General features: G+C 36.0%; 2 protein-coding genes across 17 annotated transcripts in view; one reads left to right on the top strand and one right to left on the bottom strand.

Annotated features, from left to right (window-relative positions):
• PPP4R4 (protein phosphatase 4 regulatory subunit 4) overlaps nucleotides 1-23428 on the bottom strand; it is a 78514-nt gene that overhangs the window by 5040 nt on the left and 50046 nt on the right. For 7 of the 16 annotated variants that reach the window (XM_086895582.1, XM_086895588.1, XM_086895594.1 and 4 more), the window contains 8 exons: nucleotides 22667-22811; nucleotides 21754-21795; nucleotides 21586-21660; nucleotides 19573-19648; nucleotides 19064-19144; nucleotides 18629-18722; nucleotides 18121-18191; nucleotides 17182-17317 (listed from right to left, as the gene is read on the bottom strand). In XM_086895582.1, coding sequence (XP_086751708.1) covers nucleotides 17182-17317; nucleotides 18121-18191; nucleotides 18629-18722; nucleotides 19064-19144; nucleotides 19573-19648; nucleotides 21586-21660; nucleotides 21754-21795; nucleotides 22667-22811 — 720 coding nt within the window. Of the gene's footprint in view, nucleotides 1-9620; nucleotides 12286-17181; nucleotides 17318-18120; nucleotides 18192-18628; nucleotides 18723-19063; nucleotides 19145-19572; nucleotides 19649-21585; nucleotides 21661-21753; nucleotides 21796-22666; nucleotides 22812-23428 lie in introns of those variants that run through there. The other 9 variants (XM_023927639.2, XM_086895592.1, XM_086895591.1 and 6 more) reach the window with 3 other exon arrangements.
• On the top strand, nucleotides 617-8822 carry SERPINA10 (serpin family A member 10). Its single transcript, XM_023927648.2, has 5 exons — nucleotides 617-688; nucleotides 3000-3761; nucleotides 4714-4987; nucleotides 5666-5813; nucleotides 8543-8822. Exons 2-5 carry the CDS (start codon nucleotides 3041-3043, stop codon nucleotides 8732-8734), a joined length of 1335 nt encoding a protein of 444 aa, XP_023783416.2. The 5' UTR covers nucleotides 617-688; nucleotides 3000-3040; the 3' UTR covers nucleotides 8735-8822.

The raw sequence follows: 23428 nt of genomic DNA, 5'->3' as shown, positions 1-23428 counted from the left end.
CCAACTGAAATTTCAAAAAATTTATTAATGCCTCCTCAGCTCTGTATAATTTTTGCAGGAATATCAGCTTAGCCTACTTTGTATTTTATGGGAGAAACACCCCTCAGTGGTTATCAGGCAGCTGTTGGCAGACTGATCCATCACTGAATACCTGGCATGCTCTTCAGAGAGGGAGTGGAGCCCTGGCCTCTTCTCTCAAAGCATGGCCAAATTGCAGTGCAAGGGAGCTGGTAACACCCCTACAAATGTTCTGTACCTTCTCCCTCCCTCCCTTATTCATGCTCCCCTGCCTTCGTGAATACTGACATATTCTTTTATGTAAGGGGATAATTTAAACAGGATTAGATACATTGTCCACCACAGAGTAGCTCAGAGCCTGCCTGAAAAATAATTCTCATGGGCTATTGGATATGAGGGGCTGAAGGGCTAAATGCAAAGAATTTATTGTTCACTTGTTTCTCATGAAAGACAGAACATATTTACTGGAATATAACCCTCCCTTATTATGCCATTTATAGGAAATACATAGTCAGTGTTTATAAAGCAGTTAATTTATAACAGACAAAACCAGATTATCAGTCTTTGGAAGAGCAAATATTTGTTCAAAAACTTCTAAATGAGACAGACATCTTCATCTCATTTTTAAACATAACTGATTGAGAAAAGTAACAGAAGAGCTATCTAATAGGTAAGATAAGATTTATATGAAGCATTTAGATTGTAAAGGATATATTTTATTTGATATATATATATAATGCAATTTTTTATATTTATCAGTGATTCTCTAGATGTGATGTTTTAAATGGTTGTAGACCTTAATCAGCTTCTAATGGATTTTTCTCTTGCTCTAATGCCTTCAAAAGAAAGAGGCATTTGCACAAAGAAGATTCTTTCTTTGACATATTGATATTACTAGAAATAACTATTTCTTAAAATGGAAATAATGTTCACTTTGCTCTAACACACATTTATTAATGAACTGTCTGCTCTGCAAATAAAGGGAGTTGTCTAAAATTAGCAATAAGCTTGACTCAGGCCTTAAAATACAAGTCTATAATGTACATAAATCCTACTTTATTGTTCCCAGAATGGTTTTTCCTAGTTCTAGAGGACATGTTCTATTTCTAACTAGTAAAGGTGAATGATACAGCTGCTGTATTGTTAAGTTTAAACGTTTGCAATCTCAGATTTGCAGTGATTACTTAGTGCAACTGCAAGGTTCTTTTTCCCATGTTCATTACACCCAAACCAGTAGCATTTGTGTATGTGTTTGCCTGAGGATTCAGGAATTTTTTCTTGAGTGTTGAATAGTTTGGGATAAACCTGTAAACAAGGACTTCTGTGTTTGTCCTGCCCTTTCTGTCCAAAACCTGTGTTGGGAAGGCAGAGCCCTCTGGGAGGCAGCTCAGCACTTTGCCCAGTCAGACCTTTCACATCTCCTGGGGGAAGCTGGTGGCCACTTGAGCCAAGTACTGTCCCAGACCTCCCAGGGAGAGACACAACAAATGCAAATGTTGTCAAATGCAACACTGCTAGATGTTGTGCAGGAATTGCACCCTGCCTAGAAAAGATGAGGAAGAGCTTGCACTCTGCAATGCCCAGCAAGCATTTAGGCCTGATGCTCTTTTAGAGAGAGGGACTGCTGCTGCAGAAAATCCTTTCCCTGTAATTGAATATGATCAAAAGCAAAACTTTCCAATCCCTGCCTCTTCGCTAGAGCTGACTCTGCAGTGTCCAAGGATGCTTTTTCAAAGTAGGGATGACTCCCAGAGGAAAGAACCTCGTTCTTTGCTGCCAGGGCAGGTGCAGCATTGCGGCAGGAACAGGACCTCTGCACCTTTGTACTTACCACAGAAGTGGGTCACTACTTAAGCAGCAGGAATGCTCAGCAGTTACTGCAATAGCTCTGAACTGCACTGCTTCAGCCTGCCAGGGGACAGTGAGCATCCCAGCACTCCAGAAGTCGCATGCACCGCTTGACCCGTAAGGCAGGAGCTGAAGTCAAGTCATCCCCTTCCTTACTCCAGTCCTGAAAATCCAGACACTGGGAATCTCATTAAAAATAAATCAAGGGTTAATGGGATAGAGAAGTAAAGAAAAAAATATTCACAACATATTTGTTGCATATTTTTCTCTGTTCTCTGTCTGCCATGCACTCAAGAGCAGGCATAACATTCACCAAATTCACTGCCTCTCGATTAAGTCATGACAGCCCATCTGTGTTGCAGAAAGTACAGAACGTGACCTATTATTTCAAAAGAAAATAGCACACCACCTGACTGCCAAAAGCACCTCGTGACTTGGCACCCAAATGTCTCAGTACTCACATCAACATACCTTTTCAGGACTAACTCCCACAGCCTGAATCAGCCAACTGTGAAATTCAGCTGAACTCCGAATAAATCGGATAAAACCAGCTTTCCCATATGCCAAATCACAAATTATACAATGACCGTAATTTGCTGTTACAGATCCTTAATTTAAATGGAGTAGTTAACAATTGCCATGTGATTCTAGACTGTTGAATCACTTACTACTTTAATGACAGGCCATATAATCAATTTTTTAATCTCATTTATCCCTTTGCCCACTGCTATACAAAAGGAATCTGTGCAAGTTTGGTGGTCTTGAACATCCTGTTTAATTTACATGGGAAAATGCATCTCCAAAGATTCTAGCCTTTCAATATTTTTCTATAAGGTGTAATTCAGCACTGCTCTATGGGAGAGGATTCATATATTGCTTTAATGGAAAGATGGATGAAAATCATATTTGCACTTTATCCTTGCAAAGTGCATTTCATTTGCAAATCTACACAATGTCTGATGCTAAGGTCTGCCTGAGGTGCCCTTAAGATCTGCTTAGTCTTCTCTGAACATTTTGTGGCCAGATTTAGAGTATATACCCTGATAATGCAGAAAGACCATTTCACTACATCTTTTGCATTGTGAATGGAAGGAAATATAAAAAGTCATTTTGTTGCCTTTCTTTTTTTCTAGGGGAAAAAATAACTCTAAAGAGCTCATTATTTGATGTCAACATGAAAACAGGAATCTACATACTTCTTTTAAGTGAAATATGTTTTGAATTCATCAAGGCTGATATCAAACCTAAGTTTCCTAAGGAGGAAAAAGAGAGTAATTTCTTGGAAAGAAACAACATCAGTATTTCCAAAGAGCATTATCATCACAAAAATATCTCTAAGCCTTTTGAAGACCAAGGTTTTGAAGACCAAGGTTTTGAAGACTTCACTGTTCACAACTTCACTGAAAAGACTGCAAATTTTGGATTTAACCTCTACAGAAGAATTGCAATGACACATGATAACAATGTAATCATCTCTCCCCTTTCTGTGTCAGCTCTCATGAGTGTCTGCATGATGGCAGCCAAAGGAGAAACACACAGACAAATTGTAAAAGGTCTAAACCTCCATGCTGTGAAGGACAGAGTGGATCACCAACATTTACCAGCTTTGTTTAAACAACTGATAAGTAACATCACAATGAATGAAGAATTTCTCCTTGTACAAGGTATTCTTTCTTTTATTCAAAAGGACTTCGGACTCAAGCAGTCTTTCCTGAATTTGTCCAAGCAGTACTTTGGTATGGAAATCCTGAAAGTGGACTTTGAAAACTTAACACAGGCAAAACTTTTCATCAATCAAAACATTAACAAAATGACCAAAGGCAAAATCCCAGGGCTTTTTGAAGAGCTGGACCACCATAATAAACTAGTGCTTGTGGACTACATTGCCTTTAAAGGTAATTACTGTTTTTATTTTGCAGAATAATTCTTTATTAGAAGCAAGACTCTAACTTAAGCTACATTAGGGGGAGTTTAAATTTAGATGCCCTGCTTTCTCTATGTGTCTAAGTTTACTTTTTTCTATTAAGCTTATTTAATAGGAAAGTGCTTTTCATGATAGGGAACCACAATTCTTCTATGCTGTCTTCCACACAATAGAGTGTCAAAGAGAACAAAAAGCCCTGTATCAAATGATCTCAATCCATCTCCAAATTTTCCCTCTTTATGACAGGAAACAATGTTTTATTTTCATTCAACCATTAAAATGAAAAAGTTTTAATCACAATAGTCTTAAATGCTGGATACTGGGCATAAAATCATAGACTGATTTAACAGTACACAAAATCACTGAAACAAAAATAATTTCTCTATTTCCATCAAGAATCATCTGCCCCAGAGAAACCCAAGTACCCAATTATATTATCTTACAGGGAGAGGGCAAGAAATACCAGTGATGGGCAGAAACCATTCCATGGAGAAGTCAGTGAATCCAAATCCAAAATATTGGATAATTAAATTAAATACAGGATACTGAACAGCTGGTAGAGAATTTCAGTGGAGGCTACATGTTAAGAAAGGTCAGATGCTCACCAGGCATTTATAGAATAAGGAGAACATAAATTCTGAACTTGAGTGGCAACTAACCAACCTTAGAAAAATATTTCCCTTCTTTCTATGCAAATGAAGCACTTTATTTTCTGAATTACTTTGGGTTTTTTCTCTAAAAAAAAATTATATACAATAAACATAAAATATACTGAAATTGTCATCCACTTATCTCAGATACAACTGACAGCCACTTCAACTAGATACAGAAAATATCCTACAGTTTCTAAAAAAAATTTAGAACATTTTTCTGAGCAAATCTAAACACACATAATTATTCAATTTCTTTCCTTCTTTCCTCAGGCAAGTGGGTCTACCCATTTAATTCCAGATTCACTGAAATGGAGACTTTCCACATAAACAAATACAGAAGTGTACGGGTACCCATGATGTTCAAGTCAGATAAAATTTATTCGACTTTTGATGAGAACTTAAGATGCACTGTGATAAAGATACCTTACAAGGGGAATGCCTACATGCTGATTGTTATCCCAGAAAAAGAGGGAGACTACATTTCAGTTGAAGACCATTTGACTACAGAGCTTGTGGAATCCTGGCTTGGAAACATGAAAACCAGGTATTGCTTTGACACCCTAATGTCAGTGGGGCCCTCCTGTCTTCGGTGTCTACTGCGGCAAAGCAGCAAAGCCCAGCAAAGATTAGCTGCTCTTCCTAAGCCTTTTCCCTTTGTAGCATCTCTGTGGCAAGAGGTATCTACAGAGTAGAGGTCCTTTAATGGCCTATCCACAGCCCTAGTGGCATGTGATAGTTTTGACTTTGAGGGGACAAAACTTCAGCTCATCTCAGTTAAAAATGTCTCTATGAAGGCATGAATCTTTCCATATTCTTCCTTAGGTCTCCACTCTCCTTAAATTTAGTACAGCTGAGCAAAATCCACAATAATCTAGACATTTATTAAACATTTCTTACCAGGGGAAACCCAGAGGAATTGATAAATTTGAATATAAAAATGTAAACCCAAATGATTCCTGTGAAATGTAGTTCCTGAAGTGACAATTCTTTCCACCAGTCAGTAAATTAGTGTGTTGCCCTGGTGCCAGGACCCTGTACTACTGGTGGAAGTATCAAAACAGAGAAGAAAATGATTTCTAGCATCACTGGCAGTCAACAGGTTAGGAATTATTTTCTGCCAACCTAAATGCCAGCAGAGACTCTTCAGTTTTTTTCCCTTCTTTCTCTGTGCAAAGTTTAATTCCTGAGTAGTATGCATTGATTGTTTGTTTCTTTTTATCAGAAAAGTGGATATTTCATTTCCAAAGTTTAAACTAGAGCAAAAATACAAAATGAAGAAACTGCTTCAAGGTCTTGGAATTAAAAAGCTCTTTACATCTTCAGCAGATCTTAGTCATCTGACAGATCATGAATATGTAGCAGTTTCACAGGTAAGCCCACTAAAATTATTTGTTTTTTGGTTTATAATAGTATGTAATTGGCCCAGCCAAGATGATCACATAAATTTATAGAGACACTAATAGCAAAGTACCTCATCTGCCAGGTATATGCAACCTACACATCTTAATCAGGGTGGATCCCACTTCGAGTATGAGGTGTGTAGAGGTAAGGGGCGGTGACATCTCACAGGTGCTCAACACCTCCAAAGCCAACCCATCACAGGAGGAAAGCTCTGCCTCAACAGGAATATGGCTGGCAGGGAATGAGCACAATTTCACAAAAACTGTGAACAATAAAAACACTGTAAATGACAGTCAAATGGCAAAAGCCAGGGCAAGGAAGGAAATTCAAGGAAAGAACTCCTCATACAGTCCAAAGACTTGTGTACTTTTCAAATAATAAAGAACCTTAGAAAGTTTAAATAAAATCCCAAAAAGGTAACAGTGAGGAAGAGAAGTCAAAGCACTCCTGCTTTTCCTTCTGCATACCATGGAGGAGAAAAAACAATCTCACAGCAAAGGATTGACACAATATAATTGTACTCCAACCCACACATGATGTTGACTTTGTATGCTGAAACTTTTAAAGAGCCTTTAAACAGGTAAAGGCAATGGCCAAGAAGACAGGAACACAGCCCCATGAAAAGGAGGAAGAGATATCTTGTAGCACTGTTTAAGGGAGAGCATAGATGAATTTCAGAAGAGAGGCATAATGAGAAGCAGAAGAGAATGGAAGACAAAGGACTTGTCAATCACAAGGATATCAAGAAGGAACAGGTCTATGTGACCAGAGATGTCTTATGAGAAAGAAACAGCTAGTCTATAAAGAAACCAATTTGCTGATAATAGTAAATTAAAAGGTATGGTCAAAGAAAGAAGATGAAAGACATAACACACAGAGATATATGTGCCCATAAGAACAGAGTGTATGGAACAAGATTAAAAGCAATTCTAAATACAAGTTCATCCATTACAGTAAAAGTAAAAAATTTCTGAAACAAGATGAATTTATAAACAACATCCAAATAAAATTAATCTGGCACAGGATTTAAAAACATAGCTTCATAAATTTATGTAAGGAAATTGTAGCATGCAACTGCTTGTGGCTGTGGACCAATACAATACAATCCAATCCAGGACCGTAACTCCAGGAGAGGCTTCCCAGAACCACAGAATGGTTAAGGTTGGAAGGGACCTCTGGAGATCACCTGGCCCAACTCCTCTGCTCAAGTAGGGTCACCTCAGCAAGTTGCTGAGGTCCATGTCCAGACAGCTTTTGAGTATCTCCAAAGAGGAAGAATCCACAGTATCTCTGGGCAACGTGTGCCAGTGCTCAGTCACCCCAACATGGAAAAGTGTTTCCCTTCCGTGTTTCAGTTGGTGTCCACTGCCTCTGGTCCTGTCACTGGGCACCACTGACAAGCCTGGCTCCACCTTCTTTGCACCCTCCCAGTTTGTACCCTATGAGAAAGAATCCTTCTGCTGCTGCCCTTACAAGTCTCCCTACACCAAATCCTTATAGAAGCCTTTGTGATAAGCCAGTTAACAAGGTGGTATAATCAACATTTCTATATAAATTTCAAAAACTCTCATACTTGACCTACAGGTTTTCAAAATTGCAGTGGCTTAACAAAACAACCTTTCTGGAAAGATGTAACATCCTAAGAAATATTTAATGGATAAAATTGCAGTGATTTTCAGTTTGGTATGAACTATTTCACTGTACGGAAATATAATAGCAATCTGCAGCACTTTCCTCCCTTCCTCTTGATCATGTAACTTTCATGTTGATTCTTAGCAGTTAACTCTATTGTGTTATGAAAAAATCACACTTTAACAGGAGCTGCTAACTGATATTAGAAGCAATATGTGCATCAGCTACAAAGTGCCAGAGGAGCATCCTGTCCCTGTGAATTGTGAAAGACAGATATATTATTTAAGACTATGCAGCAGAAAGCTTAATACTGCTGAAGTCTTTTAACAGTTTTCACATAAGTAATTCCTACAATCAGGAGTTTAGGAGCTGGAAATCCACTAGATGACCAGGCAGTTCACCAATACAGACAGTAACACAGCAGAAGCACTCAGAGGTACAAGCAGGCTGAAAGAACAAAATGGAAAAGATTAAAAAATTAAAAATCAGATTCTTCCAGGCTGCAATTTCAGTGGGAAAGGAAAATATTCAAACCAATCCAGGACTGTACTTCATTGCTCTACATATTTAGTCTGTGCTACCAAATGTAGAAATTAGAAATATACAGGGGAAACGGCAAAGATTGGTGCATTTCCCTAAGCTTTCACAAAATCAGATGTGAATGACATCCAGCCAGTCAGTGTTTGTGACTGGTGAAAACACATTTCCTACAATTGAGAAGCCCCTTTGCACAGTTAGGTGGCAAAGAGGAGCACTCTACACAAATGCAATGGTTGCTTCATGCAAAACCCCCAATCTCTAAGTGCTCAGAAATGTGGAAAAGTGCAATGACTCCTGAACTAGCATCCACACCATGAGCATTGTGGGCACAGTGGCTGTGCTGACTCCTCTGCTGCTGAAGCAGACAGCACAGTCTGTCTAACCCAGTCTAACAGAGGCAGAGCCCTGAGCTGCTCATTTTAATTCTTAACAGAAGCCTACTTCAACCGAACGCCTTCACCTGCAAAAATATTCCTCATGTTAGTATTTACTTCTGTCATGTATTTATTTCTGCCTTGCACTTCAGGTTGTCCAAAAGGCATTTATTGAAGTGGATGAAGAAGGAACTGAGGCTGCAGCAGCAAGTGGGTCAGAAATAACTGCATTCACGGTGCCTCCTGTAATCAAAGTGGACCGACCTTTCCTTTTCATGATTTTTGAAGAAACTTTTAAAACATTACTGTTCATTGGCAGGGTGGTTGATCCAACAGAAATGTGAATAAAGGTGATAGTTTCTATGCTTTGGCACATAAGAAGCTTTATTTTTATAAATTTATTTTAGAATAAAAAACCACTGAAACATGAAATGCGAAAACCTGTTTTGTCTCCCCAGCTAGCACTAGGTCATCCTAACAATATTTTATTAATGTCACATAACAAGCTAACTTCATGAGGCTCAAAGCAACAAAAATGTGACTTGTAACATCTACCTTTGGTAAAAGAAAACCCAACAACCACAGAAGTGAAATTTCAAAAATCAGTATTTTAGTGATAAATATGAATAAAAAGCCCCAGGCATTCACATGCCAAAATATTCAGGAAGTTCATTCCCAAACACTGCATATTCCTATCAATGTTATCTTCTGTTGCAGAGACTGAAGAGCCCAGGGACCTCAATGTTAGCAGAACTTTGCCATTTATAAAACCAGAAGCAGTATCAATCCCTAAAAGAGAATTTATAATTTTTATCTGGAGAGAGTTATTTTATTACTGTAGAAAATGTCTATCATGAAGTCTCCATTGTGAGTGTGACCTCTTTCAAAACATTTATGCAGACTATCAAATCACCTCATTTTCTCAGAATATATCATGTGCCTTAAAAATATTCTTTGAATTAAAAACAAAATCATTCTGAAAAATAACTTAAGTATTCTAATTTTGGAAAATCTGGCCTGTACTATTTCATAGCACAAAGCTAGCCCTCTCCTAAACCCAGGATTTCTACCTGTAATGCCATCTAGACACCAGGGTGAACAACGTAACAGGACTCTATAACTGAACTAAGGCAGATTTTGGGAGGAAAAAACATACGTCCATTAAAGTGGAATAAATCTATTCACAGAGTTGATTATAAAATCCAAAAGGCAACATGTTTCAGAAAAACATTTCCATGATCTAAACACAATTTCCTTTATTCAGGTAGAGCAGTGCTTCCAAGAGAATGACAAGGTCTTAACATTTAATAGATTTTAATTAGCAGAGTCCTATGTATAAAGTACGAAACAATGAAAAAGCGACTTCCAGGTTTATGCAACTAACAGATCCCAGTGTTCTTCTGCTTGCTCATACAACCTTCACAAAATAATTGCCCAGAAAGGAGCAGAAGACTTTTCAAAATCATTTGGCAAGGAACTTCACAGGTGTCTATCAGTGAACACACATAGATACATCTGCTAGAGAAGATACAAAAGATACATTATAGGACAAAGCTGGTAAATCTGTAAAAATCACCTCAGTTACCACTTGTTGTCTGCCCACAGCAGCCCAGACACTGATGTAAACCACTCACAAAAGGACTTAGGAGGCAGGCTCTGCTATCTGACTATGAAGGTGCATCTAACCTTACTCTGGACTGCATTACAAATGTACCCAGAAAGCGAATCCCTCCTTCCTGCCACTGGTCTGTATGAAAACCAAGAAATTCCACTGCACAGTTGATCTTCAGCTGTTTTTCCAGAGCTACAGCTGACCAGCAGGTATAAGCAGTGCTCTGAATGGTCCAAATGCATTGGTGCTGTTTGACAGAACTAACCCAGAAGTAAGTGACCCCTAAAAAGATTGCTTGGATGGAGGTCTGTAGGGCAAAGGACTGGTGAAATCATGCACAAGACACCAGGGGCATTTTACAAGGAAAGTGTCCAGTCCAAAAAATGTATGAACAGAGCATTTAAGGATTACATTGAAGGAATTTTGGGTTATTGGGTAGAGCACACTATCAGCATTAAATAAATTAATCAGTTTAAAATGACAGATAGGGACAGAAGGAACAAAAGACAGACTGTTTACAGAACTCATTACATGCTTATTAAGGGGAGAAAGAGCTTCAAATCTCTGAACTTACTGGTTGTTCTGCATTGCTCTAACCCCCAACACTCTCGTAAAGGCATTGAAAGGGCAAACACAGTTTTGAGTCCTGTTCTACAGCCAGCTGCTCATGGTCTGAGTTTGGTCCCTGCCAAAGGTCAGGACAGACTGAGGAGTCTCCTGTGGCCCCCAGGGGAGCAGCTGGAGCTGGCACTTGAGTCAGCTGTCCCTGGGGAACTGGGGCTACCTGCTTGCATTAATGAACCAAGTGCACAGCCCAGGAGGAGCCAGCCCAGGTCATCTGTGCACCTATATCAATACTGAATGTTAAACACCATGAAACTTGAATAAGCTTTTAAAGAAATTCGTGGTTTAAAAGATCCTCTGCCAGGCTGCAGAACAAACTGAAAAATTAAGTATTTCCACAGAACCTCAACAATGCCTACGACTTAAGACAGACAATACAGCTAAATCCAACTGTGGTGTAGGAAGCTTAAGAATTCAGACAGCGCTTAATCCAAAGAAACATTTTGTACTTCAAGCAATCCAGCATTATTTCTGTTTTAAATAAATACCCTTCATAGGTAAGTGCTTTTATTTATTTTAATTAAAAAGATGCCCTGAGAAATTTTTTTTCAAGAACATGCATGTACAGCATTGTCCTAGGTTTTATTTTGAGTAAATCATCATTCATGTTTTTACATTATAAAAGGTAACCACACACACAGATGCATACACAGACCAGATCATCTTTATCATACACCAATAAATTTTAAAAACCATATGTTTCTGATATCAATATATTTATGCTGCCTCCATTTTGAAAGAGAAGCTGACAATAGCTTCATAATCTCTCTCTCAAGTATTGGCATAAATAGAACTTTTCAAAATATGATTGCATGTTTTTCCACATAAATTTTGATAGAAATACTAGCATTGATACAAACAAATGCAGATGACATCACTGAACCATGACAGCTTGCAATAGCAGCTGATTAAAACCTAGATTCATTATTATAAATTATTAAAGTGAAAATACAATTTGAAATACCAAAATTAAAACAAGTATTTATAAAACAAAACTTATGAAATAAAACTTTTTTTTACAACATCTGGAGATATTTGTTTCTAGATTTCTTTGCAACTTACACAGAATTTTTATGAACTTACTACTTGTAAAAACATTAATTCCAAATTCACAGCACAATGCTTCAAAAGTCTGCTTTTTTATAGATTGATCAAAGGTTCTGGACTTTGGTCTTAAATTAGGCTTGCAGATTCTTTAAAATGTGAGATTACTTTTTCATATAACAATTCTTTCTGTTTCTTGCTTAAAATACGGGAGCTAAGAGTTGCTAAGGTTGTAAATAAGCCAATTCAATAATGGGTATGTGCATTCTAAATCCAAGACTTCAAACTACAAAGGCATAACTGAAGAAAACAAAATCTTCTCCTTAGCTGCAGCAGTTAAGAGCACATAGCTGAAGTTATATTTCATATCATTTCACTACAATGTTAAAATTCTGCAACCATTACATTGTTTATCAGAACATATTTTACAGCTTGGAATTTTATTTAAAAGATTTATTTTAAACTTTATCATTGCAGGATGCATTTTATTCAGTGCAGGCACTAGAGAGTCCCATCTGCTGCTCCCACCTTATCCCATCAGAACGTTTTTTCCTTCACTCTCTGGTTCCCTCATTTTTCTGTCAGATGATCTAGGAGTTTGATTTTCTGTTTTTGCTTCATACAAAAGAAGAAACACACAAAATATGTTGTTACTATATTATTAAATTACATAACATATTAAACTGCTATTGTGCACAACATTTTAACATAACTCTTAGCTGCTGTACTTTAAAAATGACGAACTGCTCTATTGCACCCACTGGAAAAGCCAAATAGACATATTCTGAGGGCATTCTTCTCAACAAGGGTGAAGTTCTCCACTAAGTTGTCTACAGAAGCTCTTGTAGAGATCCATCTAAGTGAGATGGTTAAGGTGGTACAAGCAGTCTACTCATGGCTACAAAAAGCACCATAAGTCTGGCCCATTACACTGTGATCTCTAGACTGACCACAAGGTCATTTGGGTAATTTCTGGATTTTTCATGCCTTAATTTTTTTAACCTTTAGATATACTGTGCTTCAGTTTCAAAGAGTTGTAGCTGTGTCAATTAACAACTATTTGTATCAGTCAGAAATACTTCAAAGAATGGGGCGTAACTTTTAGAAATATTGGAAATACTAACTTGCATCAATATTTTACAGTACCATTTACAAATAACACAATATATTGCTCTGTTCCACAGTTTTAAAACTGCTGAATATTTAAAAACTGCATATATTATATGATCATATATCAGTGGCAGGATAGCTTCACCATAGAAATTGGATGCAAAACACATGGCAAGTCTCACTGGAACTCAGAACTTCCAGCATCTTAAATGTCATGATGAAAACATAATCCAAAGCTGTAAGTAGCCAACTCAAAGTGTAGTAGTGGCAGAACTATTTCATCTTGTGCTTAACTTTCTAAGCAATTACATGACTGGATGAACAACGTTACCTTAAGATACTTGTTTATAAATATAACTGGTACATCATGCTCATGCACCAAACTGGATGTCTTATAGGTCAGTTGTGGACATCTTATAAAATACTGGTATTTATTTAGATTTATTGTTGCATAAAAATTAACTTTCTAACAATAAATTAATTAGAAAATTAATTTTATGCAACAATAAATCTACTCCCTCTTTTTACAAGATGGAAAATCTGTACCACACATCCTTGAAGAAAGTATGTCTATAGGCAAGATGCAAAATACTTAACTGCTATCTATAAAGTGGATATATTCATTGATGAATCTATAAAGTTTCTAAATAGTTTTAAAAAATTGCATGCTGAACATTTGCAGTCATATTACAGCAACATAAACTCAAGCAAAACATCTTATAGCTAACTTAATCTCATAGAGCTGAAAACATTCAAAAGAATATAAAAAAGCTACATAGCATAATGATACAAGATCAGACTGCTTGATAGAACACAGTGTTCATGATTTAGGTCCATGTCTGCACCAGGATGATTCATAATCTAACTGGCAACTCTTCAACAGAAAGTCAGAAAAACTTCTCTGCATACTAAGTAAGATCTCTTGTGGGACAAAGCACTCAACCAGTGCTCTTTCTGATTCTTTCCTATTCCATCAGGTACTTAAAGCAGGTAGTCATCTCTTCTGTGATTCCCTCATTAAGTTATATGGGTGCTGCTTTGGCATAATTCTGGCATTTTCTATGGCCTAAGTATTACCTAAGACCTAGCAACTGGCAGCTACACTAAAACAATACTTCCTTGTCACCTGCTTGTGAGCACTGGGTCATGATTTACTAACTTTTCTTTTCTTGCATCTATGGTATTTTCAAAAAGAGATAAAACTTTAATTGGCACACATGTATTAATTAGTTCATAAGTAAGAAAAGACTTCAGTTCTCCACCAAAGTAACTCTGAGTTTTGAAAAACCCTGGAGTACTACCATGTATGAAATCAGAAATTCTTCATCCCTGCAAGCTGCACTATATTGTCAAAAGTGAACATTTGCCAGTATTATGGAGAACAATTTTATGGAAAATATCAGGCTTCAGCAATTAAACAATATTTTGTCCAAACATATATCACTAAGAACCATTATACTTTCATTATTGTGTTATTACTCACACATTTACTTAAAAAAAGAAACATATTAGAAGTTACCTTACTCAAGTTGCAGAGTCAGCAAACTAAAAGCTAGGTCTTTCCAGAATTGAGATGGTCAGTGCAAATTTTAATCAGCAAATACATAAACCTGCATGATGATACAGTCTAAAAAATAGCCAATTATTATTTTCTCACCTTAGCGAGTTTTCTCCTTTAGTCAGTCCACCAAATATAATGCTCATTAATGAGCATCTATTCAATTGTACCTCTCACTGTACAATTGTCAAATTTTTCTCTCAGAGTGGTTTCTGTCAGCTGCTTATATATTTGGATATCAGTTTTTCCATCACTCAACTTAGAAAATAATGCTTCCTTGAAACTGACATTTTTGTTGTCTTGTTTGGTGTTTTTTTAAATTTAAGTGTGCATATATTTAGCACCAGGCCTGACTTCCTGAGTAAAAGATAAAAAGTACAACTAAACTGTACTAAACAATGCATATCTGTGATTGAATGCATTTACCATCAAACCTTCCTGTATCTGTATCTCTTCATATCTCCTTATAGAGCTGCTTCATTTTCTCAGGAAAACAGTTAAGTATTGGGTCAGTTTACAAAAGGGAAATTGAATCCACAGCACAGCAGCCATTGGACCTATTTGAGAGATATTTTTTCCCAAAGGAACACAGAACACTACAATTCTTATTCAGAACTAAATGTAGGACATCTTAAGCTTCCTCTTCTTTCCCCAAAAACGTTTTTTTTCCCCTGGTATACTGTCTGTGGCTTCTGACCCTATGCAGTTCAGGGACTTCCTGAACCAGACAAAGCACCCAGATCACTGTGTGTGATCAGATACCTACTTTCAAATACTCTGCTCTTAAGGTATTCATTTGGGAATGGTACATAGAGACTTGAAGCTGTGCTTCTTACATTCCATTCTCCTGCCTGAAGACAAAAGTGCAAACTGCTCTGTGTGAGCCTTTTACTATCCCTCCTGTGTTTAAACAAAAGATATCAGTCTTAGTTTAAATGAAAGACAGAAAAACTTTTGAAATTTGGAAACGTTTTATGTGATTTAAAAAAATATATCTAGCTAATCTTTGCACCTCACTGCTTTGGGAATATTAATCCATTCATTTTCCCCAAATCCTTGTGGGATGGCAAATAATTGGAATTTCTACAGATTGCTAAAAATATTTACAACATTTGAACTAATTTTCTGGTTTAAAGCAAGGAAAAGAGGCATAGAGTGATTAGGATGAAAGAAAATGAGGTTTTGAGCACACCTAATTTTTGAAACTATGTAGCACTCCATGACATTTTATGTTCTCAAGATAAATGCCCCATTTACCTTATAGATAGCAGAAAATGTCAGCATGTCTACTAATCTAACTGCTGACTTTGAAATGGTGCACTTTGAAATAATTGACCCCCTAATGATCACCTATAAAAAGTCTGAAGTACTGTGGGTAGTATTAAGAAAAGCCATTAGACACTGGCAAAGACAGGGACACAGGGCAAAGTGATTTGGCACCTTAAAGTACTATTCCTGTGAAACCACTTACTCAACACAAACAGTCCATCTGCGTTCACAACTTTCCTTCCAACCTTCTCTACGTTATAAAAGCAGTTTTAAAAACTATAGGTCACTGTGCAAGCTTGAGTTCATTCTGGAAAATAATTTATCTTGTACAGGGAAGATGGTAGAATTCCAGCAGAAAAAAAATCAAGTACGCAAGGAGCTAAATAAATACTGTCCTGAGTACAGGAGTAAATACTGAGTAAATACTGTACTGAGTCCTGTTCTTCTTTTGTTTGTTAAACTTTTGAGTGCTTTATTTTACAATTTAGTAGTTTTATTAACTTAAAATCCTGAGTAAAGCTGGGGAGATGTTTTGGTTTCTTTTTTAAAGGAAATACAGAAGTGGAAAAATATGTTCATACAGACATTTAATTCACCAAAACAGACCATGACTATTGTTTCATCTTTATAGCTGGCAAACCAGTATGTTTCCTCTTTCCTATCTTAGCTTCCCATTGTAGTTTCTGTTACATTGAAGTCTACATTCCCAGACTCCCTTTCTTGATGTAGCTGGCTCCTTCCCTTTCGCCATTCTGCCTTGGCTAAAAATGCAAATCTCTGCTAGCAAAGAAAAGCCTCAGTGTGAGCCCACAAAATTACAGCTAGTCCAATGACAGTAATTTAGTTATAGTGTAAAAGGAATCTGCAGGGAATTTGCTGCTAGAGTCTACAGAGATTTGGGTAAGTATATGTCACAGTGATTTTCTATGACTTACAGTTTTAGCACAGGAGCAAGAAATGCGCCTTTGATTTTGTTCTTGCAAAATGCTGAACAGCATAGGCTGATGTTTAAAGGAAAGCAGCCTGAGGGTGATGCCTAGCACTGAATTTTTGTGGGTTTTTGTAATGGCTATGGTAAGGCAAGGAAGGCAGCATTAATAACAAGTACCAGTACCAGTACCAGTTCATCCTAAGTCTCAAGATTAATCACAGAATTGTTAAATAATAATAGATAAACATACATAAGTTCACAAAAAAAAAGGAAAATGAAAAACTAAGTAGTCTAAAAATACTTCCATTCTATTTCTCCAACTACAGGCAGCTAAATCACTGTGACTGAAGTTATTACATATGCAAGGCACTAACCTTCACTTTGTCCCATTCCACCCTCTCAATTATGTACCAGCTGAATGCAAATATGTGCAGGAGAAACAATGTGAAAGACTAATTAGAAGGTAACACCGTCTTAGAAACACTTATAATAGCATACATCTCATTTCTACCCTGCTAATTTAGTATTTCAAAATCAGTGTGCAAAAGTATGATAAATACAGGCCTAGTTTTACATGGCTCTTTTGAGTTCCCCTTGAAAACGTTACCCCTGGGCTCAGTTTAACACCTTGTCAACAACTTACACGCTCATCTTTCGGGACTGACCCTCCTTATTGCCGTTGTTCTTTTGGTTGGCTGAGTTAAATAAGTTGCGAGAACAACTAGAAGGGAAGACAGCATTCCCACTATTACCAGCAGAATGAGTCCGGAATGAATCATCTGAAACACAGAGGGGCAGCTTAGACAAAGATTTTTGCTTGACAACAGTGCACAGAAAGTAAATAGAATGAGCTGGTTTTCCTGTGGCAATAGAGGCATAATTCCTACAGGAGTAAACCAAAATTTTAATGGAATGGCTTCTACTTAACATTTCTTCAAGTATTTTTATAAATAACTGGAATAAATATAATATAATATCTATAAATATAAATTTATAAATAACTGGAATACACATTTTCAAAGAAAATATTAATACATTTAATGGATGTAAAGAGTGTGATTTCTTGGGCTAATCTTTAGCTGATTAAAATTTAGCTATTTAATGTAATTTAATTGCCTAGTGCCTATTGGTGAGCAGAAAGACAGGTTTCTCTTGGAAGCCATTCATCTCAATCTTATCTTTAATCATCCAAACTCTTTAAAATTTAGCAAACAGAACTGCAAACAGTAGTTTCTCTCTCTTAATTCAGAAGAAGTTTTATATAATATTCATTTTCCTCATGTAAAATAGGTGGAAACTGCAAACCCAACCTTTCATGATATCTGAAATTCCAACCAGGACATGAGAAACTCAGTCTATTTTTAGTATTTTTAAATATGACTTAAAACAAACATGTAGGGGAAAGCAAATCTGAAAAATACACTTACTAGACTAGCACCTAATGCCCAAACCTATTGGATATCTTTAATTTTACTTTCTGTAGGAGAATGACATCTTAGAGTATGCCTGTCTAATTGGGTCCATATATTCAACATGCACACAAAAAAACCTGAAGTAAAATACATTAAAATAACCTACTTACCACTAAAGGATAACATACAACTCTTTCCCATTCCTGGTATTGAAGATGCATATCCTGTAGCAGAACTTTTACTTTAAAAAAAACCCAAACAAAACAAATCTAAGTTGGTTATTTCCGAAAGTGTTCCTCTCAATTGTATCATCCTGTTGTTTAATAGTATTGGAGGCTATTTCTGAGTTTATATGAAAGAATTAAATGAGAAAGCTATGCTGAAATTTCTTTAAGAAATGTACAAAATTAGATTTAGCTATTCACATTGAAAATTATTTTTAATATATGATAAAAGGTGGCATATATTAACTTAAAAGGAATTAATAACCATTTCTAGGCTTCAGCATGCCTTATATGATTTTTCTTCCCTCAGCTAATCAATTAGACAGAAAGCTGAAAATATAAGTCACAATTCAGTGAGTACATCACTACTTTCAGAGATTCATGAGCATTAATTTCATAAAAGCTATTAGCAAACATTTGCCTATGAGGTAAGCAATGAAGATTGTAAACATACTTAGGACACTTGTCTATGTTGCTGTATTTTGGATGAAGTACTTGAGTACTGAAAGATTGGCTTCGAACCAGCTTGGATTTTTTTTCTTCTTTGCCTAAAATTATAAAGAACATTTTTTTTAATATGAATATTGCATTTCCTCAATAATTAAGAACACTTTTAAATACATTTTTCTGTCAACCTATGGTAATTGAAGGAATTAGATGATTTAAATAATTCAACTGAAAAAGAAAATAAACCTTAGGTCATTATTTATATACCAAAGAGTAAAACTAAACTAAAAACCATAGAAAATACATTCAGTTCTAGGAGAAGAATCTTTTCCTCTGTGCAGTAGGTGAAACTTGGGTCCACAGACGTCAAGAGCAGCTTTCCTGGGGTTTAAGTTGATGATGTGAGATCAGTATTCCAGGTGAGTTTTTGAACTGTTCTTACCTGCTGATGTACCAGAAGAGCTTCCAGAAATAGAGAGATTGATACTTTTTGCCAACACTGATGATGTTTTACTGTCTCTACCTATAGAAAAGAAAAAAAAAGTCCAGTATAATCTCTTCCCTCTTAAAACTTAAATTTATATAAAAGAGAGGACATAACATATCACAATCCTGGACCAAAGAGTAATAATATCTAAATCAGTAGTACCAGCACTTCAGAAATACCGCAGTACTTACACTATATCCCAAAATAAAAAATAACAGAGAAATAAAACTGTAATGTATTTTATTAATAAAGCCAAAATAAAACATATATATTATTATATATTATATATAATATGAGGCATTTTTTCATAAATAGCTTCAGAAACATATAAAAACAATTTTTATTTCCAATTTCTACATCTCTAATTATTTTATAAAGTGTCTCTTTCTTGCTCCTTCCTCTACTATCTTTGAAAAACAGTGAAGCATGCATAAACATGTATGTAAACAAATAAGCAAACTTACGCTTCTTTTCAAACATTTTATCATTAATATTTGCAGACCTTCCTTCATTTTTCTGTTTTTCTTTTTCTAATTGTTCCTAAAAGAATAAATAATTTTCTTAGACATTACTCAAGTAAAAGTAAATAAATTGTGTTTCCAAATAACAGTTCATTTCTACTCTCTCAGGCTAGCAGTAAAATCCCTGATGAATATCCAGACAACCAATTAAGTAGCACAGAAAGAAAGCAGTATTTCATTTAAAAACCACAGTATGAAGAAAGCAGAGTTGAAGTTCACATCTGAAACTTATAATTAAAATTATGCCTGGCTTTTGGGTTCTTTTATACTCAAAAAAGATACAGACATTGGTAGCTGGCAGTGTAAAAATTTTCTGTAACACAGACACACTGAAAATAGAACAGACAGCACTTTTATTTCATCCAATTCAATGAAATTTTTTTTTCTTAAATTTTAAGGTGTGTCACATATATTCAAACCTTATAAAGATCTAAAATTAACACCTACAGTTGATAAATCTTTATGAAAAACAAAATCAACTATGTAAAATTGTTCAGGTTCATGGAATTTATTTGCCATTCTGTAATACTACCTAGCCTAAAAGTATATTCCACTTGTGAATAGATATCACTCCAACTTCAAAAAACTATACAATACTAGCTTGTTTTCTAAACCATTTTCATAATAAAGATTGTTAAGTGAACCATAATTGCTCTATTTTTTCTAATTTCTAATATTTTTTTTTCATGTAGTTCTAATTACTACTCAAGAAAAGAAAGAGGCAAATAATTCAGGTCAGGGTTCCTGGAAAATAGCTTCAGCTACTTAAGGAAATTTACTAACATATTGAGTATTAACATCTTTAGCAGTCAGATACATTTAAGTGGGTTGAATTCATCTTCATCTGTTTGGGACCTCAACATGTCACAATTCACTGTATCCATCTCACATTCCCCAAAGGCATGTCTCTCACAGACAATGCTTAGAGGCCTTTCTGATACAGAAGGGTTGCACATATCAGTGCAAAATACCATAAAAATTCAGGTGCTTTTCTAAAGTAAATAGCTGTAGAAACAGGGTAAAATTTGATGTCATCAGATAATACAGGGTAACACAGAGCATACTGGAGGCTATTTTGCCCCACACAAATCCTTTCAGCATAAAAGCATTAACTGTATCTACCTGAAGATTGCTAGAGCTAAGTTCAAGACTTGGAGTGAGTGTATGCAGGTCCTGAGAACAAAGCTGAACCTCTGCCTGGAGACAGTGGGAAGTGGCAGGAAGTCTGTGGGTCAGCTATATTTGCTCATACTGACCTGCAATACCTGTTGACATCAAAGTGGACCACAAACAAAGGAAAAAATGACATTTTTGAAGCACTCTTTAACCTCTTCTGGCTTTACTATGAAGAAATTAATTTACTACAAGTCAGAGGAACCATGCTAACAATTTTAGGATCTTCTGAATCCTATCAGCTGTTCAGCTTCTCCCACCTCAGGCTGGAGGGGAGGCAGCAGATGATGGGGGGACTGCAGCAGTCCAGTCTAGGCTTTGTGGAGATGCAGTATGTGGTGAAGATATAAGCTGTGTGCTGAAGTGCCTACTACACCTTTTGCTTTTCTCTTTTTCCTGGCTAATAGGAAAGCCTGTAACATAGAGCATTCTTCAGCTTCCTTGGGACAACAGAAGTTATGAGATTAATTTCTTTGCCTAGGGAAGTTGTTTGTGAATTCTGAGGTGTTTCATTAATCAGTTTATCATGTTATACATGGTGTTTCTCAAGAAACTCAAGTTTGCTTTTCTAATTGATACCCCAAAATTTAGGTAGTAAACAAAAAATATTACATGTTATTTTGAAGGACTTAACCCTATTATAAAGTGTAAAATGAAACCACCCATAGATTATGAACTTATCACATCTCTCCGAAATATGCATTTCCCCTAACTTAAAATTATTGTCTCAGTAATATGTAGGTACAAACTATTTAAAAATGACAGTGCACTGATAAAATATACCATTTCCAAAAGGAGATGTTCTTGTCTCTCTTTTTCTTGATCCAACAAATCATTTTCATAAAACCTTTTCTGAAACTTCAAAATAAAATATAAATAAAAATAAAAAATCACTACATGAAAATGGAAACTAAAAGTAGTTGATAAGCATTAAAGTTAGTAAGCACTTACAGCATCTACAGAGATCTCCATTCTGTCCAATTCTAACACCGTCTATAAAGAAGATTAAAATGTTATTTATTATTACTCAATAGCATGCCACACTTTGAAGTAAAAAATTGTCTTTTTTTATTAAATATTTTAATCCTGTGCTTTTATTTTTGTGGTACAAATGCAGTTTAAAAGTGTCAGAGAGAAATCTCAGACCCCTGCTGAGACTCACAATGAAAGGTTCACAGAATATCTATATGGAAATCAAAATACACTCAAGGAAGCACCACAGCAAGAATAGCTTTAGCACAGTCTTAGGAACCAGGACTGAAAAAAGCAACCCAGGAATCTGTGTATAACTCTGGAAGTTCCACACAGGTGTTCACCCAGTCTCTCCTGCAGACTGGCCCTGTAAAGAAGCCACCCACTTGAGTTATTTCACTTCATGGTTTCTAAATTTGAGACTAAGCATAGGCATTCCTTAAAGATGTACTTTTTTAAATATTCACATTTTAAAAACACATTTGCAATATTTTAAAATCCTGAAAATGCTTTGTCTGTATATTGTAAAATACATAGACTAACAAGATACCTCTATCTCACAGACCTGAGGAGTTTTACTAGAATCAACATTCAATCTTTCTCTAGTCATTTGCTATGTTTTCATAAATGGTCATTGAGCCAAAATCCTGAATTGGAATCACTACAAGATAACTGCAATATAAGCAACCAAGGAAACATCAACTCTCCTAAATTTCACAGAATGTACTGTACTACATCATCTTTTAATTGTTCAAAATTACATATCAGACAATGAAAGTTTTTTATCTCCTGTTCTTACATTGAGAAAATCAACAGAAAGCATAACCTTAGTAATCTTAACTTTCAGTGATAAACCCAAGATTAAATGCTGCTTAAAAAGAAAAATGCTTACTCTTTTCACAATAGTCAGGACATCTTTGTCCTTCTCTTGACAGAGAAGTTTCCTTATACATAATTCCAGCTGCTGAAGTAAATGTTTATCAGTGGGAATCTTCAGAGTAGATTTTACTTTTGGCAACAAACAGCATAGCTTCATTCTACAAAAAAAAACCCCAAACAAACAACCCAAATATTCATCTTTTGAAGCAGATGCTTAATATATATTATTAATTCTCAATTAATTGCATGCTAGCATTTGACACAAAATAATTAATTAAGGTGGTCTTATTTTTCATATATGTTTGTTGCTTCTGTGTTGTTTCCAGACATACTGTTTTCAAAAAATCTCTACAGATCATGAATACAGTCCATAAACATCTTTGGTTGTCTGGGTTGGTTTATTTAATCTAGAAAAATAAGGAGACCTCCAGATTTTCCAAGTGATCTGCACACCTAAGTTTATCAGCTACCTAAATACCCTGGAAATCTGGTACAAAGTCTCACCAAAAATCATGTTACTGCAATTCCATACAACTGCAAAGATGAAAGTCTATCAGATAGACAGAAAAGCAAGCCCTTTTTTCCCCCTTCCTTATCCTCCTGTCTATGTCTGGAGGCTGCCCCTGCTTGTGCTGTTCCACAAGGCCAAGTGCCAGTTCTGCCCTTGGGTCACTCACAACAGCCCCACAGTGCTGAGGACAGAGTGCACAGAGTGGCTGGGAAGCTGTGTGATGGAAAAGGACCTGGGGGTGCCATTTGACAGCAGCTGAACATG

This window comes from Cyanistes caeruleus, chromosome 6, assembly GCF_971803275.1.
Source record: "Cyanistes caeruleus chromosome 6, bCyaCae1.hap1.1, whole genome shotgun sequence".
NCBI lineage: Eukaryota > Metazoa > Chordata > Aves > Passeriformes > Paridae > Cyanistes > Cyanistes caeruleus.
Note: the sequence above shows the minus strand (reverse complement) of the source record. Positions and strands in the feature narration are given on the sequence as shown.

Bases quoted from the DNA above. Each gene is read 5' to 3' on its own strand.
- SERPINA10 (XM_023927648.2), top strand. From the start codon at position 3,041: ATGAAAACAGGAATCTACATACTTCTTTTAAGTGAAATATGTTTTGAA. The intron at 3,762-4,713 runs GTAATTACTGTT...TTCTTTCCTCAG, and splicing joins GGACTACATTGCCTTTAAAG to GCAAGTGGGTCTACCCATTT. The intron at 4,988-5,665 runs GTATTGCTTTGA...TCTTTTTATCAG, and splicing joins CTTGGAAACATGAAAACCAG to AAAAGTGGATATTTCATTTC.